The sequence below is a fragment of the Polyodon spathula genome, chromosome 10 (assembly GCF_017654505.1).
Source record: "Polyodon spathula isolate WHYD16114869_AA chromosome 10, ASM1765450v1, whole genome shotgun sequence".
Lineage (NCBI taxonomy): Eukaryota > Metazoa > Chordata > Actinopteri > Acipenseriformes > Polyodontidae > Polyodon > Polyodon spathula.
Genome location: NC_054543.1, coordinates 42,662,507 through 42,683,312, shown reverse-complemented (window position 1 = coordinate 42,683,312; position 20,806 = coordinate 42,662,507). Strand labels below are relative to the sequence as shown.

General features: G+C 36.3%; 2 protein-coding genes across 4 annotated transcripts in view; one reads left to right on the top strand and one right to left on the bottom strand.

Moving 5' to 3' along the window:
• The window catches only part of LOC121322342 (rab3 GTPase-activating protein catalytic subunit-like), a 34,211-nt gene extending 19,388 nt beyond the window's left edge, over window positions 1–14,823 (top strand). Inside the window, exons 10-27 of one of the 3 annotated variants that reach the window (XM_041262180.1) lie at window positions 892–991; window positions 1,409–1,490; window positions 1,758–1,826; window positions 2,049–2,122; window positions 3,047–3,139; window positions 3,305–3,474; window positions 3,796–3,897; window positions 4,162–4,334; window positions 4,967–5,021; window positions 5,656–6,057; window positions 7,248–7,385; window positions 8,027–8,254; window positions 9,346–9,442; window positions 9,529–9,632; window positions 10,089–10,204; window positions 11,486–11,588; window positions 13,558–13,578; window positions 14,559–14,823. In XM_041262180.1, coding sequence (XP_041118114.1) covers window positions 892–991; window positions 1,409–1,490; window positions 1,758–1,826; window positions 2,049–2,122; window positions 3,047–3,139; window positions 3,305–3,474; window positions 3,796–3,897; window positions 4,162–4,334; window positions 4,967–5,021; window positions 5,656–6,057; window positions 7,248–7,385; window positions 8,027–8,254; window positions 9,346–9,442; window positions 9,529–9,632; window positions 10,089–10,204; window positions 11,486–11,588; window positions 13,558–13,578; window positions 14,559–14,801 — 2,370 coding nt within the window. In that variant the 3' untranslated portion in view covers window positions 14,802–14,823. Of the gene's footprint in view, window positions 1–891; window positions 992–1,408; window positions 1,491–1,757; window positions 1,827–2,048; window positions 2,123–3,046; window positions 3,140–3,304; window positions 3,475–3,795; window positions 3,898–4,161; window positions 4,335–4,966; window positions 5,022–5,655; window positions 6,058–7,247; window positions 7,386–8,026; window positions 8,255–9,345; window positions 9,443–9,528; window positions 9,633–10,088; window positions 10,205–10,600; window positions 10,825–11,485; window positions 11,589–13,557; window positions 13,579–14,558 lie in introns of those variants that run through there. The other 2 variants (XM_041262181.1, XM_041262182.1) reach the window with 2 other exon arrangements.
• Window positions 14,824–15,497: 674 nt separating this feature from the next.
• The window catches only part of zranb3 (zinc finger, RAN-binding domain containing 3), a 37,412-nt gene continuing 32,103 nt past the window's right edge, over window positions 15,498–20,806 (bottom strand). The window contains exons 19-21 of the mRNA XM_041262174.1: window positions 20,615–20,806; window positions 18,142–18,273; window positions 15,498–17,994 (exon numbers count right to left, since the gene is read on the bottom strand). The exon at window positions 20,615–20,806 is cut by the window's right edge and continues 199 nt beyond it. Of these exons, the coding sequence (XP_041118108.1) occupies window positions 17,896–17,994; window positions 18,142–18,273; window positions 20,615–20,806 (423 nt within the window). The 3' untranslated portion in view covers window positions 15,498–17,895. The remainder of the gene's footprint in view (window positions 17,995–18,141; window positions 18,274–20,614) is intronic.

Genomic DNA, 20,806 nt, shown 5'->3' with positions numbered 1-20,806 from the left:
CCCTAATTGCCCCCCCAGTGCTGTGTTTCCATGTAAAACTTGAGTTGGCCTCCAATTCAGGCACGTACCTGAGTTCTTTGGTAACATTTTACTATGCATCTCTAAAGCCAGTGTCAGTTGCAACTTACGGTTAGAAAAAAGAAAATAATAGCTTACCTGTAAAACGATTTAACATGACAGCACATTATGCAACGTGGAATCACGATGAAGCGTTATCACCGATTACTGTTTGGAGAGATCGGGTCATTCAGAGTCAGCTTCAAGGACCTTTTTGAAATGAAAGTGTTTGAAAATATAAGTCAAGTTCTACTTTCTATGGATGTGAGTAGGAATGTGTTCCAGTGTAGGGAAAGAATTAAGGTCCACAATAATAAAAGCGGAAACAAGCTCAAAACATTCTGCTATTATGACAGATTAGATGCGATTTTAGGACACCGTCTAATATCACAAGACAATCTGCAGTGAATTTTCTGGAAAAGTATCCATTGTCGTGTTTGGTGAGAACAATGTTACAATGTCAATAACGATGATACAGTAATCTGGTTATCTGGTTACTATCTGGCCACCTTTCATAAGTGAAACTTGTCCAGCTCACATAATAACTCGAGAAAAATCAGGAAACCCTGGAAAGTTTTTCTTTTTTTTTTTTTAGCCAACTCGCGTTGCGCCTCAACTTGAGTTTTGCAAAATTCAAGCTAACCCCGGAGCACTTCAGTGCACTCGAGTTGGCTTGGTTATGGAAACGAGGTATTAGTGACACAAACTTGATAGTATTAAAAATGGGAACCTAGTATACTTTTTTTACATTGGACCCAAAAGTGACCTTCCCCATATTAAGCTAGCAGGACTGTTGTGCCCTGATGCTAGTTTGAGTTCAAATTGTTTTTTCAGGGTTGCCCTTTGACTCCCATACCCCCTGTGAACATAGCAATCAGGTTCACATACATCCTTCAGGACTGGCAGCAATATTCCTGGCCCCAACAACCTCCAGGTATGGATTTTTGTCAAGGAACTGTATTGTTCCCTGCTTTCTATTTAATTAATTAGTAAGTTAGTTAAACGTGTGTGTTTGTGTGTGTATTTATGTATATATATGTGTGTGTGTGTGTGTGTGTGTGTATGTATATATATATATATATATATATTATATATATATACATATATATAATATATATATATATAAATAATATAGCTACTAAACACTAAAATATTTGATAGTGAAGGCTCACTAAACACTAAAACTAAACTAATACTGTACTATGCTTGCAGGTTTGAACATTGCAATTGTTATTCAATACCATAAATAATCTAGTCAGGCTGTACTTTTGTGTAAACAGTACATGATAAACTGCATTTGAAATATTCTCATACAATAAGTAAATAAATATCAATGATGATTATTTTGTAGACTTTGATGCACTTCTGGGAGGGGAAGTTGGAGGAGTGGAATTTGGGAAGTTGCCATTTGGAGCCTGTGAGGATCCTATTAGGTAAGACATAGTGGTTGTGGTAGGAAGTTGTTACAATTGAAGTTGTTTTTTTTAAATCCTACCAAACAATTCAATGCACTTATTGGTGCATGTACACCAAACTATTTTACAACAGTGGTGTAAAATAAATACAAGGAAAAATAAACATCATTTAACTTATTCCATTGACTTCTGTAGTAGCAATTTGAACTGTGTTGATATGTTATCTGGCAATTGGATTATACGGTATAAGGCACTACATTATTTTTGCTCCTTTTTTTCTTTTAGTGAACTTCACTTAGCCACGACTTGGCCCCACCTGACAGAAGGCATTGTTGTTGATAATGACGTTTATTCGTAAGTAGCAATCCAAATGCCCCAGTGTACACAGAACATTGTTCTGTGTTGTATGCAGTATGGCTGTCTTATCTTAATAAAACAACATTTCAATTTGGTGTTGTATTGTTTACTTATATTCAATACTGTATCTGTACATGTGTGGTGTGAGTATTCTTTAGTTTTTCAAATCTTTAAACTCAACTGGTGTATTAACGCCTTTAATTTTGTGTTATTCTTTAGCGATTTAGATCCTGTTCAGGCACCTCATTGGTCGGTGAGAGTAAGAAAAGCAGATAACCCTCAATGCCTTCTGGGTAAGAAATGTGTTTGTTCTGTTTGTTGTTTGTAAGATTGTGACAGGGTGTCCGCGTGAGTGCGTATTCGCAGCGTGCTGACAGGCAGGAGATCTGCGTGGAGATTGAGACAGAGGTTGGAGTTTGATACGCCCCGCAGGCGAACACATTTTATTTATAAACAGCACACTGCTGACATGAACCACCAGCAATGGTAATGCATTGAGTACATACAACAGAGTGCACGAAATCAAAACACTGTTCAAAAAACTATAAAGTAAAAGGTGCCATGAAAATAGCGTGCACCACTCCGAATAAATGGAGGTCCCTTATTCACCTTGCTCTCTATACATTGGTGGGATCTACAATCCCTGAACTAATCCTTGATTAGTAAACAAACTCCGACCCTGGTTAAACACGTAGTGATCGGCGGTCTCGACTTGCTTACTCTTCGGGATCCAACCCTGGTTCACACACACAGCCATCTCAGAATTTCAGCTTCTTTACGTTCTGATCCCGAGTCACTCTCAGGGCGATCAGGATTACAGCAAGGTCTTTAGGTCTCTTTGTCCGGGTAGCATGGACGATATTCAGCCCATTGGCTTTGCCTTTGCAGCAGCCCTGAGGTGAATAAATGGGACCTTTTATATTTTGCATAAAAAACCCTCTTCATGTGCAGGGCTCTTGCCCTGCCACAAAGATACTACATTTCAAGTTGATAGTATAAAAATAAATGTGTGCATCCTAACACTCATTCATTTAAAATGCCACTTTCTCCAGTTGATTATCCCCGGCTGTGGATGCATAGTACATTTTAATTAATTAATTAATTGATAAATAGTAATAATAATTGAAAAAATCTTTAATTCATTTTCAGTGTCATAAAATAATGATTAATAGGAAGTCTTTTTTTAAAAAATATTTCTGGGTATTTTTGTCTTTTAGGTGATTTCCTTAGTGAATTTTTTAAACTCTGTTGTCGGAAGGAGTCTACTGAGGAAATTCTAGGAAGGTCACCTTTGGAGGAAGAGGGAAAAGGTAAATTACTGTTTAATATATAGTGTATTTTGAAAGTGGAAAGACAGTAAAACGAAGCGTGAAAAGTATTTTTTTTTTTCTTTAGTAAATAAGCTTGTGGTCTGTCCAGAGCTGATTCTCAGCAGATTCTTTTTATTTTTTTTATTTATTTTTTTTTTTTTACAGAGAATGCAGATATTAGTCAAGCCTTATCTAAACTGACTGAGCCAACCACTGTTCCCATTCATAAACTGTCTGTGTCCAGCATGGTTCACAGTGCACGGAAAAGGATGCGCAGACATCGACATGTGGAGGAGTCACCACTCAGTAACGAGGTCCTTAATTCAATTTTATTGGTATGTATGTTCTTCATCTTAGTATCCAAAAGCTCAATTTTTTAATATTGTTTATTTGATTGCATGTCAAGTTTGTGTTATTACTGTTTGAAAAGAAAAAGATATAACAACATTTGTGTTATTGGCATTAATCACTTTGAAATGTTTTAAAAATTGATTACAGGTTCCAGTGCTGCCACTTTAATAAGTAATATTTCCTTTTTACATATTGTTTTTTCAAACCCTTTCTGAGGTAGACTAGAAAAGGATTTCCAATTTAATATAATAATAGACAAAAAGGACATCATTGATAAGTGGATTTATGTTTGTCTTTTTATTTAGTACCTTTTCCCAGATGCAGCTGAGAAACCATCCAATGGAGCTGAAGAAAAACCTTGCACATCTAATGCAAACCGGCCACCTGAAAAAGAGCCTGAGAACTATGTACGTTGAGTATGGCAGAATTAATAATGTGTTGAAAACAATGACCAGAATAGCGAAATGAAATTGTGTCTCTTGTATTTGATCATCAAGCTCTGATTACTGAAAAAAGCTTTTTCCCCTTGGAAACACTTTTTTTAAAATAAAGTTACCATGTAATTACTAGTATTCAGTGGTCTTAGCCAATGCTTGGTGTGGTAAAGGCCAACTGCAGTCCACTGGAACTAGTCCTGACATGTATATTCATTTGATTTTGTTTTCCTTTAGAATCTGTACAATCAGTTCAAGTCCTCTCCTGCTGACAGTCTTACCTACAAACTGTCCCTCTGTCTCTGCATGGTCAACTTCTATCACGGAGGAGTAAAGGGTGTGGTACAGCTCTGGCAGGAGTTTGTGTTGGAAATGCGTTACAGATGGGAAAACAATTATCTCGTGCCAGGGTAAGGATTCGCAGTGCTTTTGAAAGGTGGTGGTTTACAGTTCATCTTTTGAAAGGCCTGGGTCAGGGTGATTGGGCGTTGTTATCCATAGGCAATTCAAATTTGGCCTGATATTGTTTATTCCTTTAAGTGTAACTCGCCAGTATTTAAATAATTCCTTCATAAAAATTTAAAAAGTTGTATATCTTATATAGTTGTATCTGTCTTATATATGTGTCGTGATTGTTGGATATCAACCAATAGGAATTGACCGATGGATGGTGATAAGCAGCTATTCATACACTCTACAGGATGTATGTCAGTGGTCCCTAGGCATATCAAAATTTAGATCTGAAGAATGTCCCCAGCCTTCTCAGCATCACTTTGCTGGAATCCCCTTTCACATGAAAGTAAGATGTATTATTGCCTTTGAAGGAGTGATAAATGACCTTTCTGAAACTCAGTGCACTTGTCTCACAGCTTCTGATTTATTGTGCAGTTGTTTTCTTGTGTTCCTGCAACCCAGTTGCTTTAAACAGGACACAGGGGCTAGCCTATATGAACAAACTAAATTAAGCAATCTCTGTAGCTTCTTTTGTTTTTGTTTGAGTCTCCTCACCCTAATTTAATAAACTAATTTCTCCCTTTTGCAGGTTAGCCAGTGGACCTCCTGATCTAAGATGTTGCTTATTGCACCAGAAGCTGCAGGTGATTTTATCTATATAAAACATGTATTTGTGGTCTGAAAGCATTGAACTATGATATGACTTGTTAAATTAGATTTTGGTCAATCTGTTTCTCATGTGATTTACTGAATGTAATGTAAATCTATTCAGTATAAAGAAAAACAAGATTAATCAATTATCATATTCTATGTTTGCTGTAATAGATGAGACAGAAATTCCTAATATATTGTAAAATATACTACTAAAGAAATAATAACGTTATGCATTTGCTGAAGTATCGTTTGCCAGTAGCAAGTTGTGTAGTTTTAATTGTGGCTGACAGAAGTATTTATTGTCTTTAGCCCTTAGGGTAAATTTTAGAGAGGAAAAAATGTTTTTCCATTTCCTTGAACACCAAAAATACTAAATATCATTAGGGAATGTTACACTAAGATCAAGTTCTAGCAGACTGATTAGGCAAGTGACAAAATGTGTATCTCGAGGCCACTGTAGCTCATCACAATGTATAATCTTGCTTAAACTGTGCTTTTATGTAATGCAGGGCACAAACACTGGTAATGAATAGACACCAGTGGCTTCTCAAGCAATTGGGATTCCATCTCGAGACCATATGCCAGTTTACACATGCAAAATATCTACAATCTGTTTATTTCCAGATGTTAAACTGTTGCATTGAGAGGAAGAAAGCCAGAGACAATGGGAAGAGGCCGAGCTCTTCGGACAGTTCTGCTGGCAGTGCGGGGGAGAGGAAGGTGTCCGGCAGTGACAATGGGAAGGCCGCACAGAATTCCTCTGGGATTGTGGACCGGAGAGAGAGAGGAGAGGCCAACCAGGGGAAGTCTTGGGAATCCTGGAGTGACAGTGAGGAAGAGTTCTTCGAGTGCCTCAGTGACACGGAGGAGCTGAAAGAAAATGCACAGGACAATGAAAAGAAGGAGGGACCTCCAAAAGAAAACAAAGACGCACCAAGGACTAAAGCTGAAGGCCGTCTGCATCCGCATGGGAAACTGACCCTGCTGCACTACATTCAAGAGCCCCTGTATATCCCAGTAACACAAGTAGGTTTGGTGTCAATTTACAATTCATCATGAGACATAGTAATATTTTAAAACTAGGATATTTGTGTATGAATGCTGTTATAATCAATAGTACTGTATTTTTACAGCAAAAACAATCTAATTGAAATAACAGAAGTTAAAAGGGTATCTGACAATAAGATAATAATAATAATAATAATAATAATAATAATAATAATAATAATGAGTCACTCTTAAGATTCTCACCTTCAACAACATGAATTGGTGTAATGCTAACATGCTATATTGAGTACCTCGCAGGACTATTTCTAATCTTTCAAGAGCTCAGATGATGATGTAGCTTCGTGTTTAGGGTATTATTTTCCAGTTCTTTTTTTCCTTTGTAAATGCAATACATTGTTGATCCAGTCAAAGCCAGTTTTACTGATATCACCATATGCCAGTCTGCTGTTAAATTGACAGCATTACACAAACACATCAATGTGAGATTGATTTATCAGACACTTTTTGAAAATACTATTGCACTAAATCAATAAGATGACCAATTGAGTTAGTGACAGAGCTAGCAAATAAACATGTGTGTGTACATTTTCTAAAAAACTACATCTCAGTTAATGGGCCAATAATAATAATAATAATAATAATAATAATAATAATAATAATAATAACAATAACATTTTGTGAATAATTAATTTGAAGTTTATTCAATTTATTTAATTTACTGTTATATAAAACAGCTTTCAAGCCCTAAATTATTCTTTTTATAAATACTGCAATTTAAATTGTTCTTTTTTTTTTTTTTGCGTGTGTTAAATCTTTCAAAGCTAAGTTTATTAATTATTTTTAGTCATGGTGCCTTTAACCTGTATAAAGTAATGGTTTATACACTTGGAGTCTTTTCCTCACTATCCAGGGAGAGTGTTCTTGGGTCAGTAAGGGATTGAAGGTTCTTGAGTTTTTGTGTTGGCTCTTGAGCAGTGTGATAAAGTGCAGCAGCTGTCAGTGCAGGTATTGAAGCTAGTAAAGGGATGCTGGGCAGGTGACGTTTCCTTTGGATTTCATTAAAAATGAGAAAGTTGGGAGATCGAAGAGGCCAGCTAAGGTGTCATCCCTTTTCATTCTGTTTTGACATATTCCTGAAAGAGAGAGCCCATCCAATCCGGTGCAGGCAGCTTAATTACAGGCAGTGAGTGACCTTTTTGTCTCCGCAGGAGCCGGCTCCAATGACAGAGGATTTGCTAGAAGAACAGTCAGAGGTGTTGGCTAAATTAGGGACATCAGCTGAAGGAGCGCATCTGCGGGCTCGAATGCAGAGCGCCTGTCTACTCTCAGACATGGAGTCCTTCAAGGTATAACACTGCGTGTAGATCAATAACCATGATGTGGAAAATTCTATTACATCAGGGCACCACCTTGGTCATTTTGTTTCCTGATGTCCCCAAAGCCATCCATCAACTTTTAATACTCCTATGTACTTAAAAGTATTTTGCAGGTACTGAGTAGCAGTGCCTCCGATTTTAAATATAAATCTTCTGGATCGAGTGAGTATGAATTGAGTTTAATGTGTGAAACATGTTTTCTCATTTCTATTCTGCTCTTTACTAACTTTGTTTGACCCCTTAATACCGTTTACTTCTCTGCAATGAAAGATGACAGTCTTTTATTATCTAAATCATTGATTTGTTCAACCATATAATTAATATGTAAGAATATATTGGTTCTGTCTGCACTAGGTAATGAAATGTGGAAGCACATTTTTGGTGACATTTTCAATATCTGCCAGTGTAGAAGTGAAAACAAATTAATAACCCCCTTAGCCTAATGTAATTACTAAATGTATCCAGCTCCACATAATTGTGCTTACCGAGGCATAATCTGGCATTTGGTTTTTAATTGTTAGCGTCCTTTGGGATGCTTGCAGAACCTTGAGAGAGAGAGAGAAATAAACTCAGTTTCAATGTTTAATTCTCTTACGTTTTTGTCATATTAGGCAGCTAACCCTGGTTGCTGTTTGGAAGACTTTGTGAGGTGGTACTCTCCCCGGGATTATGTTGAGGAGGAGGTGCTTGATGAGAAAGGCAATACAATTACCAAGGGGGAGCTGAGCGCCAGGATGAAGATACCTGGAAACATGTGGGCGGAGGCCTGGGAGACGGCCAAGCCAGCCCCAGCACGCAGGCAAAAGAGGCTTTTCGATGACACCAGAGAGGCGGAAAAGGTAGGTCGCTGCACTGCACTAATAGTAATGTTGGATAAAGGAAACTGTAAAAGGCCACTGTATTTCCCAATAGACTCCCTTCTATTCCGCACCATAGGAGTCCTCTGATGCCATTTCCAAGTAGTGACCCTTGCTTAGAGAGGAAGGACTGTTACAGCTGTGGGATTTAAGATGTTTTCCCATGTTCAGCAGGACATGTCTTTGCTGGATTGAGCCAGTTATGGTCTGTCTTTTCTATTTAGTTATACCAACACACCCTGAGTGATCCTTTATGTAATTGACAAGACATTTTGGGACATGCAGTTTTAGGCAATGATATGGTGACTAATTGTTTGACCTGTATCATTTTACAAAGTTGTGTTGCTCTACCAAAAAAACAAAAAATAACAAAATACAATATACCTCAAAGAAGAAATGTGTTTTGTGTAAATGTATTAAAAATACATATATACACACCACACTGTATATCATTTGAGAATATTAAAGTAGTGACCATGGCATCAACAACCTATCAGTAGATCTGTGTTTATTGCACATAGGTGCCCTGTGTGTTAAGTGAATGTTAACAAACTGCTGGAGAGCTGTCTTATAATGTATAGCAGAAGCCTTGAGTCTTCCTTTTATATATTTTGTTTTAGGATATTTTTGTCTTTGAGATACCAATGTTCTTTTAAGTGAATTGTTACACTTTCATTGTCAGAATTGCACTTAATTGACATTATTGTTTGTATTGTTAATTTGGGTTCATCAATGGGGGGCTGTAGAATGTGAATTGCTTTTAAATGTTCCAATATGTTTAGCAGTGAGTGACAGTATTGTATCATATAACCTGTAAAATAAGATGGGAAGGCAGCAGATTAATTTGATGATGCATTTAAAAGTAGCTGAAAGATAGCATTTGTTTTGGGAATCAAAATGGAGGGATACGTTTACTTCATTGTTCAGCTTCATGTTTGGTATCTTTTTTTTCCAACACCTCCTGATTTCATTGTTATCTATTTTTTTTCTGGCAGCATAAGGGATTTACTTAATGTCCAGTCTCCAAACAATCTGTTAACATATATGTTAATCTCCCATACATTTTCATCAAGGTTCTGCATTATTTAGCTGTTCAGAAACCTGCTGACCTCACAAGACATTTATTGCCCTGCATTATCCATGCTGCCATTCTCAAAGAGAAAGAGGAAGGCAAGTACTGCACTGAATATAAACATTTGTGTAAACTGCATTTTTATTTATTCATTTTTTTACAAAAGTATATACTGTCATTACAGAATCGACAGAAGATATTGCTTCTGTAAGAAAAGTAATTTCGCAGATAATCTCTAATGCCAGCAAGATTTTACGTTATCCCAACCCAGATTATAAGAAACTGGAGGTGAGTTTGTGTGTTATCTATCTATCTATCTATCTATCTATCTATCTATCTATCTATCTATCCATGTATAAATGACTTAATTGTAAGGGGCGGCACGGTGGCCTCACAGCGCCTGGGTCCTAGGTTCGATTCCAGCCTAGGGGTCTGCCTATGTGGAGTTTGCATGTTCTCCCTGTGTCTGCGTGGGTTTCCTCACACAGTCCAAAGACATGCTGTTCAGGTTGATTTGTCATTCTAAATTGCCCTCTGTGTGTGTGTGTGGTGCCCTGCGATGGACTGGCATCCCATCCAGCGTGTAGTCCTGCCTTGTGCTCTGTGTCTGCCGGGTTAGGCTCCGGCTTACCATGACCCTGTAAAGGATTAAGCGGTTAATGATAATGGATGGATGGATGGATAATTTTGTCATCACTTTAGTAAAAAGTTAATAGTTCTTTTTTGTATCTGTTTATCATATAGGAAATTATTAACCAGATAATGGCTGTGGAAACCATTATTGCCAGGGCACGGTCTCTAAAAGCAAAGTTTGGGATCAATAAATGTGAAAACATTGATGAAAAGGAGGATCTGGAAAAGTAAGGATACTTGTTTGAGTGATATCTATTCCTTTTGAGTTTTCTGGGGTCAAAATGATGAATCTGGAAAAGCAAATACAGTTTTGAAGTGTAATTTTATCAGACTACTTTTAGACATACTGAACCATGAGTTACATGTTTTGATAGCTGCACTTCTGCTTTGTTTTAAAGCCCTGACTTATTGGGTCAGGTATTGTCATACATATAGCAATTGTCATAGAAACTAAGCAGGCATACATTAAATCCTGCATTTATTGGTTCATTTTTGTTATTCGTTTGAATTATTTAGGCTCGGGAAGCAAAACAAAACCAAAAATAAAATCAGATTTTTTAAATTATTTTCTACTTGGAAAGCAGATTAATGTATTATTTATAGTCCTTTCTTGTTCTCTGTAGGGACTGCACTGCTCTTCTGCAACCGTTCCCTCAATCTCACCAACTTGCCAACATTTTTAAAAAGTGTTTTTTTTTTAAATAAATGTAACTAGAGTCAGACTGGAATTACAAGAGCTCGGAAACAGTGACTGCAGACTGTGAACTGGTAGAATCCAGACAGGGACAAACAAGGAATATAAGAAGCTGTATTTAATATGTTCCTTATTCAGTGTACCCAGGAATAATCACTTATTAATAATCCATTTTCCCATTTGTTGTTAAATTCTTAATCCAAAATAGTTCAAATCCCATTTGTCATTTCTGTTAGTGCATGTTGATTAAATTCACAATTCAAAACAATGTCCTACTAATTTAAAATGTAATAGATAATACGTGGTTTGTTTATAGCTGATTGAGCTTATTAAAATATCATTCTGTGTGACTGTCATGTTCATACAAAAGATAAAAAAAGACTGATAATTTGACAGGACTTTTTTTCGATGAAACCGATATAGAAAAAAGTAAATTAATCTTTTTTAAAAACCACATGGCTATAACAGCAATATAGAAATACTCTTTCTGTGATATTGTGGCAAATCTGTAATAACCTGTTAGTAGTAGTAGTAGTAATAATAATAATAATATAATAATAATAATAATAATAATAATAATAATAATAATAGTTCCCATTACAGATCAAGGTGAAATATTGCTTTAACGGTGATAGAGCTGGGAATCCAAATTCATTCTCAATGCCACTTCAATTAATAATGCTGTCAGGCCTACTCCACCATGTTGTTGTTTTACTGAGACACCAGGGGCCAAGCAGTGAGTCTGTGTGGATTGCAATAAAAGGACAATCCTTTCAGATGCCATAGAGGTCTGACTCTATCTCTTTATTGCTAGGTTTGTGAATTCTTTGCTGGAGGAACCAGAGGTGTCAGTGGTTGGAGCAGGAAGAGGCCCAGCTGGAAGCATTATTCACAATTTATTTGTCACTGCTCAGAGGGTAAAAACATATTTAAATTTCACTTTTTGTGTGTGTGCACTCATTAGATATGCTTTTCCCCTACTGGCTGCAATCTCCTTGCTACGTGTTCTCTTTGCAGCGTGCCTTAAAAACGTTCCTTTCTCCTGCTCCCACAGTGAAGCAGCCTGTCAAGTAATAAAGAGTGACTCATCAGTATGATGTGATCTAAAAACAGTACCCTTGTTCTTTTAGTTTGAAAATATAATTCTTTTAAACCAACTTTAAAGATAGCTTGGAAAAGTACATAAGAAAACATGCAGTTGGATTGCTTTGCCCCATTTTGTTGTTTTAGTCTTTGTTAGGGTATCTTGTAATTCATTTAATTGCCATGTGAACATATTATTAGAGTAAAGGTGCTTTCACACAGAGGAATTATGATGGTTCAGAACCGCCACTGAAGAGGCTTATAGGTCTGTGTGAATTGCCTATATCGCCACAGACTCGTCATATACTCGCGAGGTAGTTCAAAGACGGCACTGAACCATTATAACTGCCTGTGTGAAAGGCCTATACCACCACTGAAGCGCTGTAGTGGGTGTGGTTTCAAAGTCAACATGCCACGTCACTATAGCGTAAGTAGGTAAGGGGCAGCGTGCTTGGAGTGCATAATTTGTGCTGGGGCACAGCCCGGAACCTCTGGGCTTGCAGAGTCATAGCGCCGGTACCTATAGTTAAAAATCTCATAAATCTCATAAAATGCTTTCTTTTTAAAATCTCAACACAGTCACATTAAGTCTGCAAGTTTTTGTGTGCGTGCTAGAGAGAGACAGTCTCCTGCCACTTTTGTAGCCTACTTTAAATTACGATTTCAGCTTGAGTGCTTTTAAGTAAGAAAACACTGGCTGCAACTCTGTTGTCTTTTTTTATACACAAATAAGCTTGCTTGATTTGAAAAACGTAATGAACGATACAAGTAACTTCTTACATTACTTGGTTTGATTAGATGAGTACTACACAACACAATATGAAAGCTCAACATTAATTTGAACAAAGAACAAGAGCAAGTTTTTAATGACTAAAAAATAAATTGTAGCCTACTTCAATATGAACATTAGCCTGCTACATTATATTAAACCAAAACAATTAAATTTGTAACAATCTGGTTCTCTTGCCTTTTTCAATTAACTAAGTTAACAACTACCTAGCCAAAGTTTAATTGTTTTTGTAATCTACCAGCTGCTTCTGTTGCATACACATCGCTGATAATAGTGCAGACCATGGGTCAAACCAGTGTTGGGGTGCGTTTTTTCATCAATGTCTTCCTTCTGGAGAGCCTATGAATGCCTTTTCATTTGTTTTGTTTTTTAAACCATTTAAATGCAAAACCGTAACAAAACATGTATATAGGCTTTTTTAATTTTTTGTCCTGCGGTTGCCTTTAATTAATTTCTGTACTTTGTATATGATGTAGAATACGTGACTGTAAATGTCTAACACAAGTAAGTACAATACTCTCAAATAAACGTGTTATGATTTTGAATATGCACTTCTTAGGGTTGGTATTGTTGTCATTGCTTGCGCCCCAGAACCTTTCTTTACAAATGAAGCACTGCGTGCATGTGTTAGGTCTTGCCAGTGTTTCAGATTGCTCGAGAACAGTCTGTTGTTGCTATGAGAATAATCTGTTGATTGACAGGCTGTGTGAAAGGGCTATGACGGTATTACAACGGCATAAATTGCGTATTTTCATGCTGTGTGAAAGGGTGTTTTACACACTCGTTAAAACGTTTCAGAGATGACACAGTATCTGCATTTTTGTGTGAAAATGGTATAAGAAAGGGGGGTCATGTATTTGGTAACAGGAAATAAAGGTTATGTAGATATATTTTTTTAAACCTCTGTCCTGCCCTTTATAATCATCTCCCAACGTTTTATTTTTTATTTTTTGGTTCTTTCTTTCATCGTCGTCTTTCTCTCCTAACGCTGCTTATCTCTCACCCTCTTCAAGCTGGCTGAATCTACTGATGAGGTAACAACCAGCCTTTCTCCCTCCTCACTCCTCATCTTCACATCCTAGTGTGTCGCTTGTAGATGCTGCTGGGTACAGTGTAGGGCAGGGAGTTTGAAACGGAAACAAATGCCATGTAGGACAAGGGCAATTAGAAACTGTTGAGTGAAGGTGAATTGCAATGTAGGGCACGCTAGGGTCTAGTTGACATTTGGGAGTTAAGGGTATTGAATTATCTAAAGCTTGTTCTTTGACTTCACCTTCAGCTGACTGACCACTGGTGTCTAAAGGTTCACTTTGTTAAAATGGGCTTTTTGTTCTTCTATTATGTATACTGTGTGGTGGTGTGTTTCTTTTTGTTGTAAGATTCATTACATTTCTTTCATTAGGACCTTTTTAAAATTTGAAGAATTGTTTAATTGTGAGAGCTAGATTTTTTTTCACCAGTTTTCCGTCCTAATAATTGTAAAGACGTATAGCTTTTTTTAAAATATATAAATACTGCGCTGGAAGTGGCTCTTAGAAGGGATGCAAATTTAGCTTGCATTTTGGTCCACAGTAAAAAAAAAAAAAATCAAAGTATGCAAATATATTTCTAAAGATAAAAGTGAAATCGCAAATAGAAAAAAGTCATAACAAACCTGATCTTGCAAAACTAGCAACCTTGTTTATGGTATATTTTGCCAAAAATGTAACAAAATAAAATATAAAGTTGGAAGCAGTTTTGATAATTAATTATTTTTGGATGGAATTATTGTTTAATTACTGTTTTGATATCTCTTGTTTGTTTGACACACTGAACCTTTAAGCATCTACATGTTCTGGCTCTTAACTCTCATCATCATTTACTTTGGAATCACTCTTTTTACTAAATGTGTTGTTTTGCTGGTTGAGAAAGAACTAAACTAATTTCATACAATAATTTGTGTGGCATTCTTGTGTAAGCGTTTTCACAGGGGCAGCTCTCCTGCTTAGTCATTAGTGTTGAATTGTTTTTAAAGGCTGCCTTGATGACCCTCATGGATGAGGAGTCTGTGAAGTCTGGCTCTCAGGAGGAACGGAGGCAGAACCTAGGAGCCGTTTCGGATTTTCCTCCTCCAGCTGGCCGCGAAATAATTCTGCGGACCGCAGTGCCCCGACCTGCTCCGTACTCTAAACCACTCCCTCAGCGCATGTTCTGTGTGCTAATGAAAGAAGATTTCAGACTGGCAGGGGCATTTTCATCTGATACTTCGTTTTTCTGAATCGCCTCCCCCCTCCCCCCTCCACCCTCCCCCTTGGCATTGAGTGTTGATGGTGATTCTCCCAAATTCTAAAACTTGGGACCTTGGGGGGGGGAAGGGGGGAGGGGGGAGTTTAATTATTTTGGTGGTGCAACTCTCAGCTTGAGGGTTAACAAAATCCTTTCACTGTCAGCTTTGAAAACTGTAGACTGTAAACTCACGTAGAACCCATGTGTTACACGAGTACTAAATTAATAAGGTAAATTTCATAACGTACAGTAGCTGATGCTTTGGTGAGACACTGTTTTTTAATATATATGTTTTTTATATATATATATATATATATATATATATATATATATATATATATATATATATATATATATTCGTTTATGGCTATTTGTTCCGATGCATAATTTTTGGAAGATAGCTATTTAAGTTTTTTGGTGTATGCAAATGCCAGTAGTACTATTATTTAATGTCACAAATGCATGCATGTTGTTATAACTTAAAATGGGTGAAAGTGCAATGAACTTACACAGATTATACATTGTATACGTATATCCCCTCCATGTGAAGATATACTGTAGAACAAGTGGCATGATATCAGTAAAGTTTATAAAACCTGTTATGTAAAGTGCTATTAATTGTAAAATTGCTGAGTATTCTATTTAATAACCATGTGATATATATATATATATATATATATATATATATATATATATATATATTAGTGCCAGATAAAGCTGACAACGTAAATTACAAATGTGGGACTAGCCAAATGTGTATCTGTCAACAAAAAACTGTTTTGCTAATTAAATGTTTGACAAATAAGTGTTTAGCATTGATATATGGGTATTTTAAAGATACTTTTTAATAGGAAAATAAAAGCATTCCTTCTCCCTACTGAGTACAAGTCAATGTTTCTGTAATGAAATTGTGATGGAAACTTGGTGTGCTCATTAATGTTTCTGCTGATATCTGAATAAGGCAGATTAGAAAAAGAGGGAGGTGACCTTAAGCAACATCTTAATTATCCCCTGCTGGGAATGAAATCTTATATTTTTGCATAAATATAGAAAACTGCTTGTTATGAAATTGAGTATTCACATTATTTAGCATACGTTATTCAAGTATCAGATTCTGGGTATATATGGAGGTGTAACACTCACATTTTTGCATATAAGAATTGTGATTAAACATTTCATTGTTAAATCTTATTCTATGCTATTCTGTTGGTACAGTCATTTCATCATATTAATCTCACTGTAATCTGAATTTACAGCCATGGCAGGGGATGCCTGTTACTGACACACGTGTTGGTTAACCCTAAGAAGTTATCATAAATCTTGGCAATAACAGGATGTTTCTTGCATCTAATTCAGTAGTGTAAATTAGGTCTCCACATAAATCTGTTTAGAATTCTTCAAATATACCACAAGGAAAGTTGACTTTCAGCAAGGCTAATACCTATGCTCTCTTCCCCATATGATATTTTTGCTAATGTACTTGAAGTCACCTCTGGCTAGACTACTGCACCAAGATGTCCCAGTAGTCCTCTGCTCCATATCTGGATTCTTCCTGTTATTGTCAGCCAGTTACTGTGACTTTGTCCTTAATATGACGTATAGTGCTGGAGGACAACACAGATCTGGCAGATCCGTTGCAGAACCACAGGGGTCGCTGATGCGTAGTGAGCCATGGATTCCCCTGCCGACCTAAGCCCTCCCTACCCGAGCGGTGCTCGGCCAATTGTGCACCGCTCCCTGTGAACCCCCGGTCACAGTCGGTTGTGACATAGCCTGGAGAGCACAGGTTCGATTCCAGGCTATAGGGCGAATCCTGCACTCCAGGCAGAGCGCCTTTACTGGATGCGCTACTCGGGAGCCCAATGGTATAATTTTTAATAATTAACCAACTATATCAGTACATTAAATGTAATATTTTCCCACCAGGTGGCACTGCGCATAAAGTTAACAAAGGTAATTAAAAGATATTTTGAAAAGGTGAAGAATTACTTACACGATGGGCACTAAAATAACATTTATATTGTACAGTAATTCAATCTAGGTTAGTATTGGAGTGTAATGTATTTTAATTGCAAAAGCATCACTCCTTATTTTAAATTCACTGCAGTGGTACTATAAACAGAAAACTTGGCAAGTTATTTTAAGGTACACAGCGAATCTTGCATATCTGTCTCCATAGTAACGCTCATCCACGCACTCCTTTGATCTCAAAATAATAAGCCCTTTTAGACAAATGCAGTCTTTTTATTTTGTGTTGAGTGTTCATCTTGAACATTAAACCACAGTCACTAAGCTGTTAAAAATAACTACACTACCATACTGATTGAAGACAGACAATTTTCTTTCCTGAGGAATCTGAGTTTCAACTTACATTTAGAACACTTAATAAGGGCATTTTCTATACATTACTTGGTTACCAAATCACATAATGGTATTATAAAACACTTTCACAAAGCTACTTACTGGAAATGTTAGCAGTCTAGATGGTAAGAGGCAGTAAAACAATCATCTTGCCTTTCAATTAGCCCCATTCGTAAACCAGGGAAACAGATTGGCCCCAGTCGGACGAAAATGTGCAAAAACACTCGCTGATGTAAAACACACATCAATTTATTTAACATTAGCATATTCAAATGAACATTTATTATTCAGTAAAAAACTGGTTTTGACAATATTAGCTCCAAGTAATACAAAATAAAAAAAAGATGCGGGCCTTTACCATGAAAGACTACATCATTTCTTTTTTTTATTAGGTTTCAGTTGAATTGGTTTCAAATCTCTCTCAGCAAGTCTATTGCCAACAGGTTTAACAGGGCTGTCTGTCTTGTCTTACTATATTACACAGCTTATGAGGGTTTATTTTGAACCTTCACATTTTAGACGTGGTAAATCGAACATATGACACCTCCAAATTAAAAAGAAACCATCACCAATGACTTGCTTAATAACGATCATACAATTAAAATTGAGAATATTACATTTTGTATAATTATTAAAAAATAACACCCTTTGTATGAAACATGCGTTACACATGTTAAAACATATAACCAGGTCATTTAGTAGTTTTTCTATAATTCCATTAACTTTCATTTCTTAACAAAGAACCTGCTTATATCTGATGCTAATTTAGATGCAGCTGTAGTTTTCTTCATTTGGCTTCGTTCTTTTGCTTGTGTTGCAGTTCTCTATATTTAAAAAAAAAATAATAATAATTACAAAACATCTATTATAGGCTTTTACTTTCATTGCTCAGAAGTGCAATTTTGCAAAAGCAGCTTCTCCAATCACGATTGTAATGTAAAGTAGGCTACACAGTAATCTTAGCTACTGACCTCCTTGTGGCAGACAGTACACAGTGTCTGCAGGTTGTCCAGGGAGCACTGCCCTCCCCCACCATACACTGGTCTGATATGGTCTACCTGCCAGAACAAGCCTTCGGTTGGGTTCCTGATCATTTCATTCAGCTGAAAGAAGAATGCAGACACAGCATGTTAACTCGGCTTTCCCTTCTTTATGAGACAGTTGGTTAAATAGAACATGTTATTGTTATACAGTATATTTATTTGCAATGAATGGCATCCTAACTTGTTGAATGTTATTTCATGTTGTACTTTAGTCGTATACATTGCTCTTACACTAAACTATATTGTATTTAAGTATTGAACTTGCACTATAACCCTGCACTGCCCTGTAATTCGCCTTGGATAAAGGCATCTGCCAAATAAATGTCCAAAACCTTGTACTATACCTAATCAATGCTAAATAAAATACCATGATTTAATTTGGACAATCCTTACTTTGTTTTATAAATGTTATCACTTACAGGGACACATACAATTACTTGAAAAGACATTTTTACATTATGAACAGTGAGTGCAATAACTTTTTTGCTTAATAATGAGATATGTTCCCAATTAAAACTAATGCTTATTATTTAATACTTTACAGGTGAATGCAATTTTATTTTAATGCTGCAACACATTTAGTAATATTGTATGGTACAGGTTTTCTTACTTGTATCAGAAATGTTTAAAAACTTGTGTATTTTTTTGCAACAAAGGTATGGAGAGAATAAAATTAGACAGACATAATATATCTCAAAAAGGAATGGAAAACAACTAAAGCCATTTTAGACTTAATGCTGGCAATCTGAAATTTGAAGATAACCATTTGGGGTTTCTTGCCATTTTAAACCATACACCCAAGGGATGTGCTGACAACAAAAATCAATCCCTACTCATATAGTAAAGGTCTTTACCATAATTAGTGAAGAGGCGCAGGTAAAAACTTGTGGTGCTATTGTAAAACACCCACAGTGAATTACCTGTGCAACTGCTAAATTGAATTGTGATCTGATCAATAATCGCTAAGTTTCTACAGTAAGCCCAAGGGAACTGTAACCTTCTGATACACTAAACTAACCAGATAGCTCCAATTCCCCATGCCACTAGTACTTAAGATCCATTCCATTGGCCATTTCCCCTATTGGGAAAGTTATTATCCCAAATCTAACTGGTGCAGTACATTGATTTGTGTGGTGTTGCGTCTGCTTTTCAGAAATGGCAAACAATACTATGTAACCCGCTGCTTTAGCTGTGGTATATAAAAATCAATTTGGGCTCCTGTGGGCCTGTATTCTTTTTCCCTTTGTTGACACACTGTAAGCAGTTCAAAGGCATCCACATGAACAGCATTTATCATTTACAAGCACAAATCCAGGAGGCTTTGTGAAGAAATCGTCAATATTTTTTTTAAATCTCTTTTGAGAATTCGCTCCTGTTTTTCGAAGAAATAGATGCCTCCCCATGACTTAATACACCACACTTCTCAGTAAACTAAGTACAAGTATTGTAAGGCTAGCATATTGAAGACATTGACAATAGAAAATAAAGCACTTGTCTGGTGGGTGACATTAAATCAAAAGGGAAAGTTCAGGGATTATTTTAAGAATCATTCAATTACATTTTGAGAAATATAACATCAAAATAAGGACTCCAGTACATGAGACAAACATCATCTTTATATTTGGAAGGTGTTCAATGGACCGTCCCCTGCTTATTCAATGCATTTTGATTAGGGATGTACTTTTGGTAAATTTTTATGGACGTTTAAATGCTGTACAGGTGTCAGCATTTAAACCACATCTACATACACACTCACTATTTCTATAACATCATGATGTATATTCACAGCCCTGGTTAGTATTTTCTAAGCAAAGAAACCCTAAATAAGCAAATAATGTTTGAACATCGTAAAGACTTAACTATAAAGTAAAAAAAAAAAACAAAAAAAAAAAACATGTATACACCAGAGTATATACTGAAATTAGGGCTGTCACTTGATTCAAATTTTTTATTCAAAATTTATGGGCATTAGTTGATTAACCAGCAGATTCATCGTTACACAATTTTGATAAAGTTTTTTTTTTTTTTTTTTTTATATAAAGATCTTATAGCACCTATACTGCAATATATATATATATATCTTTTTAAAAGCATTTGCATTATTATTTCTATCTTAGTAAATGTCTCTTGTTTGTATTTGTATTGCACTATTGAGATGTACCTGTGCTGGCTCTGTGGGCACAAACAATATTTATTTTATTTTTTTACATATTATATTACATCAAAAGAAAACCAATAATAATAATAATAATAATAATAATAATAATAAAATAAAAACACATCTGCATATGTTACAGAATGAGCATTTGCCCTATTGTAGTGGTTTCTGTTTTGGCAATTGAGAAAAAGTGCAAGATTTGTATCCGATTTGAAATAAAAAGACAACGCAGCGGAATGTTACCTGATTGAGAGACAGCTGTGACATCCAGGTGTTCTCCAGGATCTCCTTCCTGCTGGCTCTGGGAGCGTCTCTGATGCGCTGGTAGAGTTCCTGGGCGTGGAGATTGCACTGCTGACAGACTCCGTGCTCCGTCTCGAAGACCTTGGCTCTCATGTAGGACTGGTTGGAGCGCACCAAGAACTCCTCCTGGCA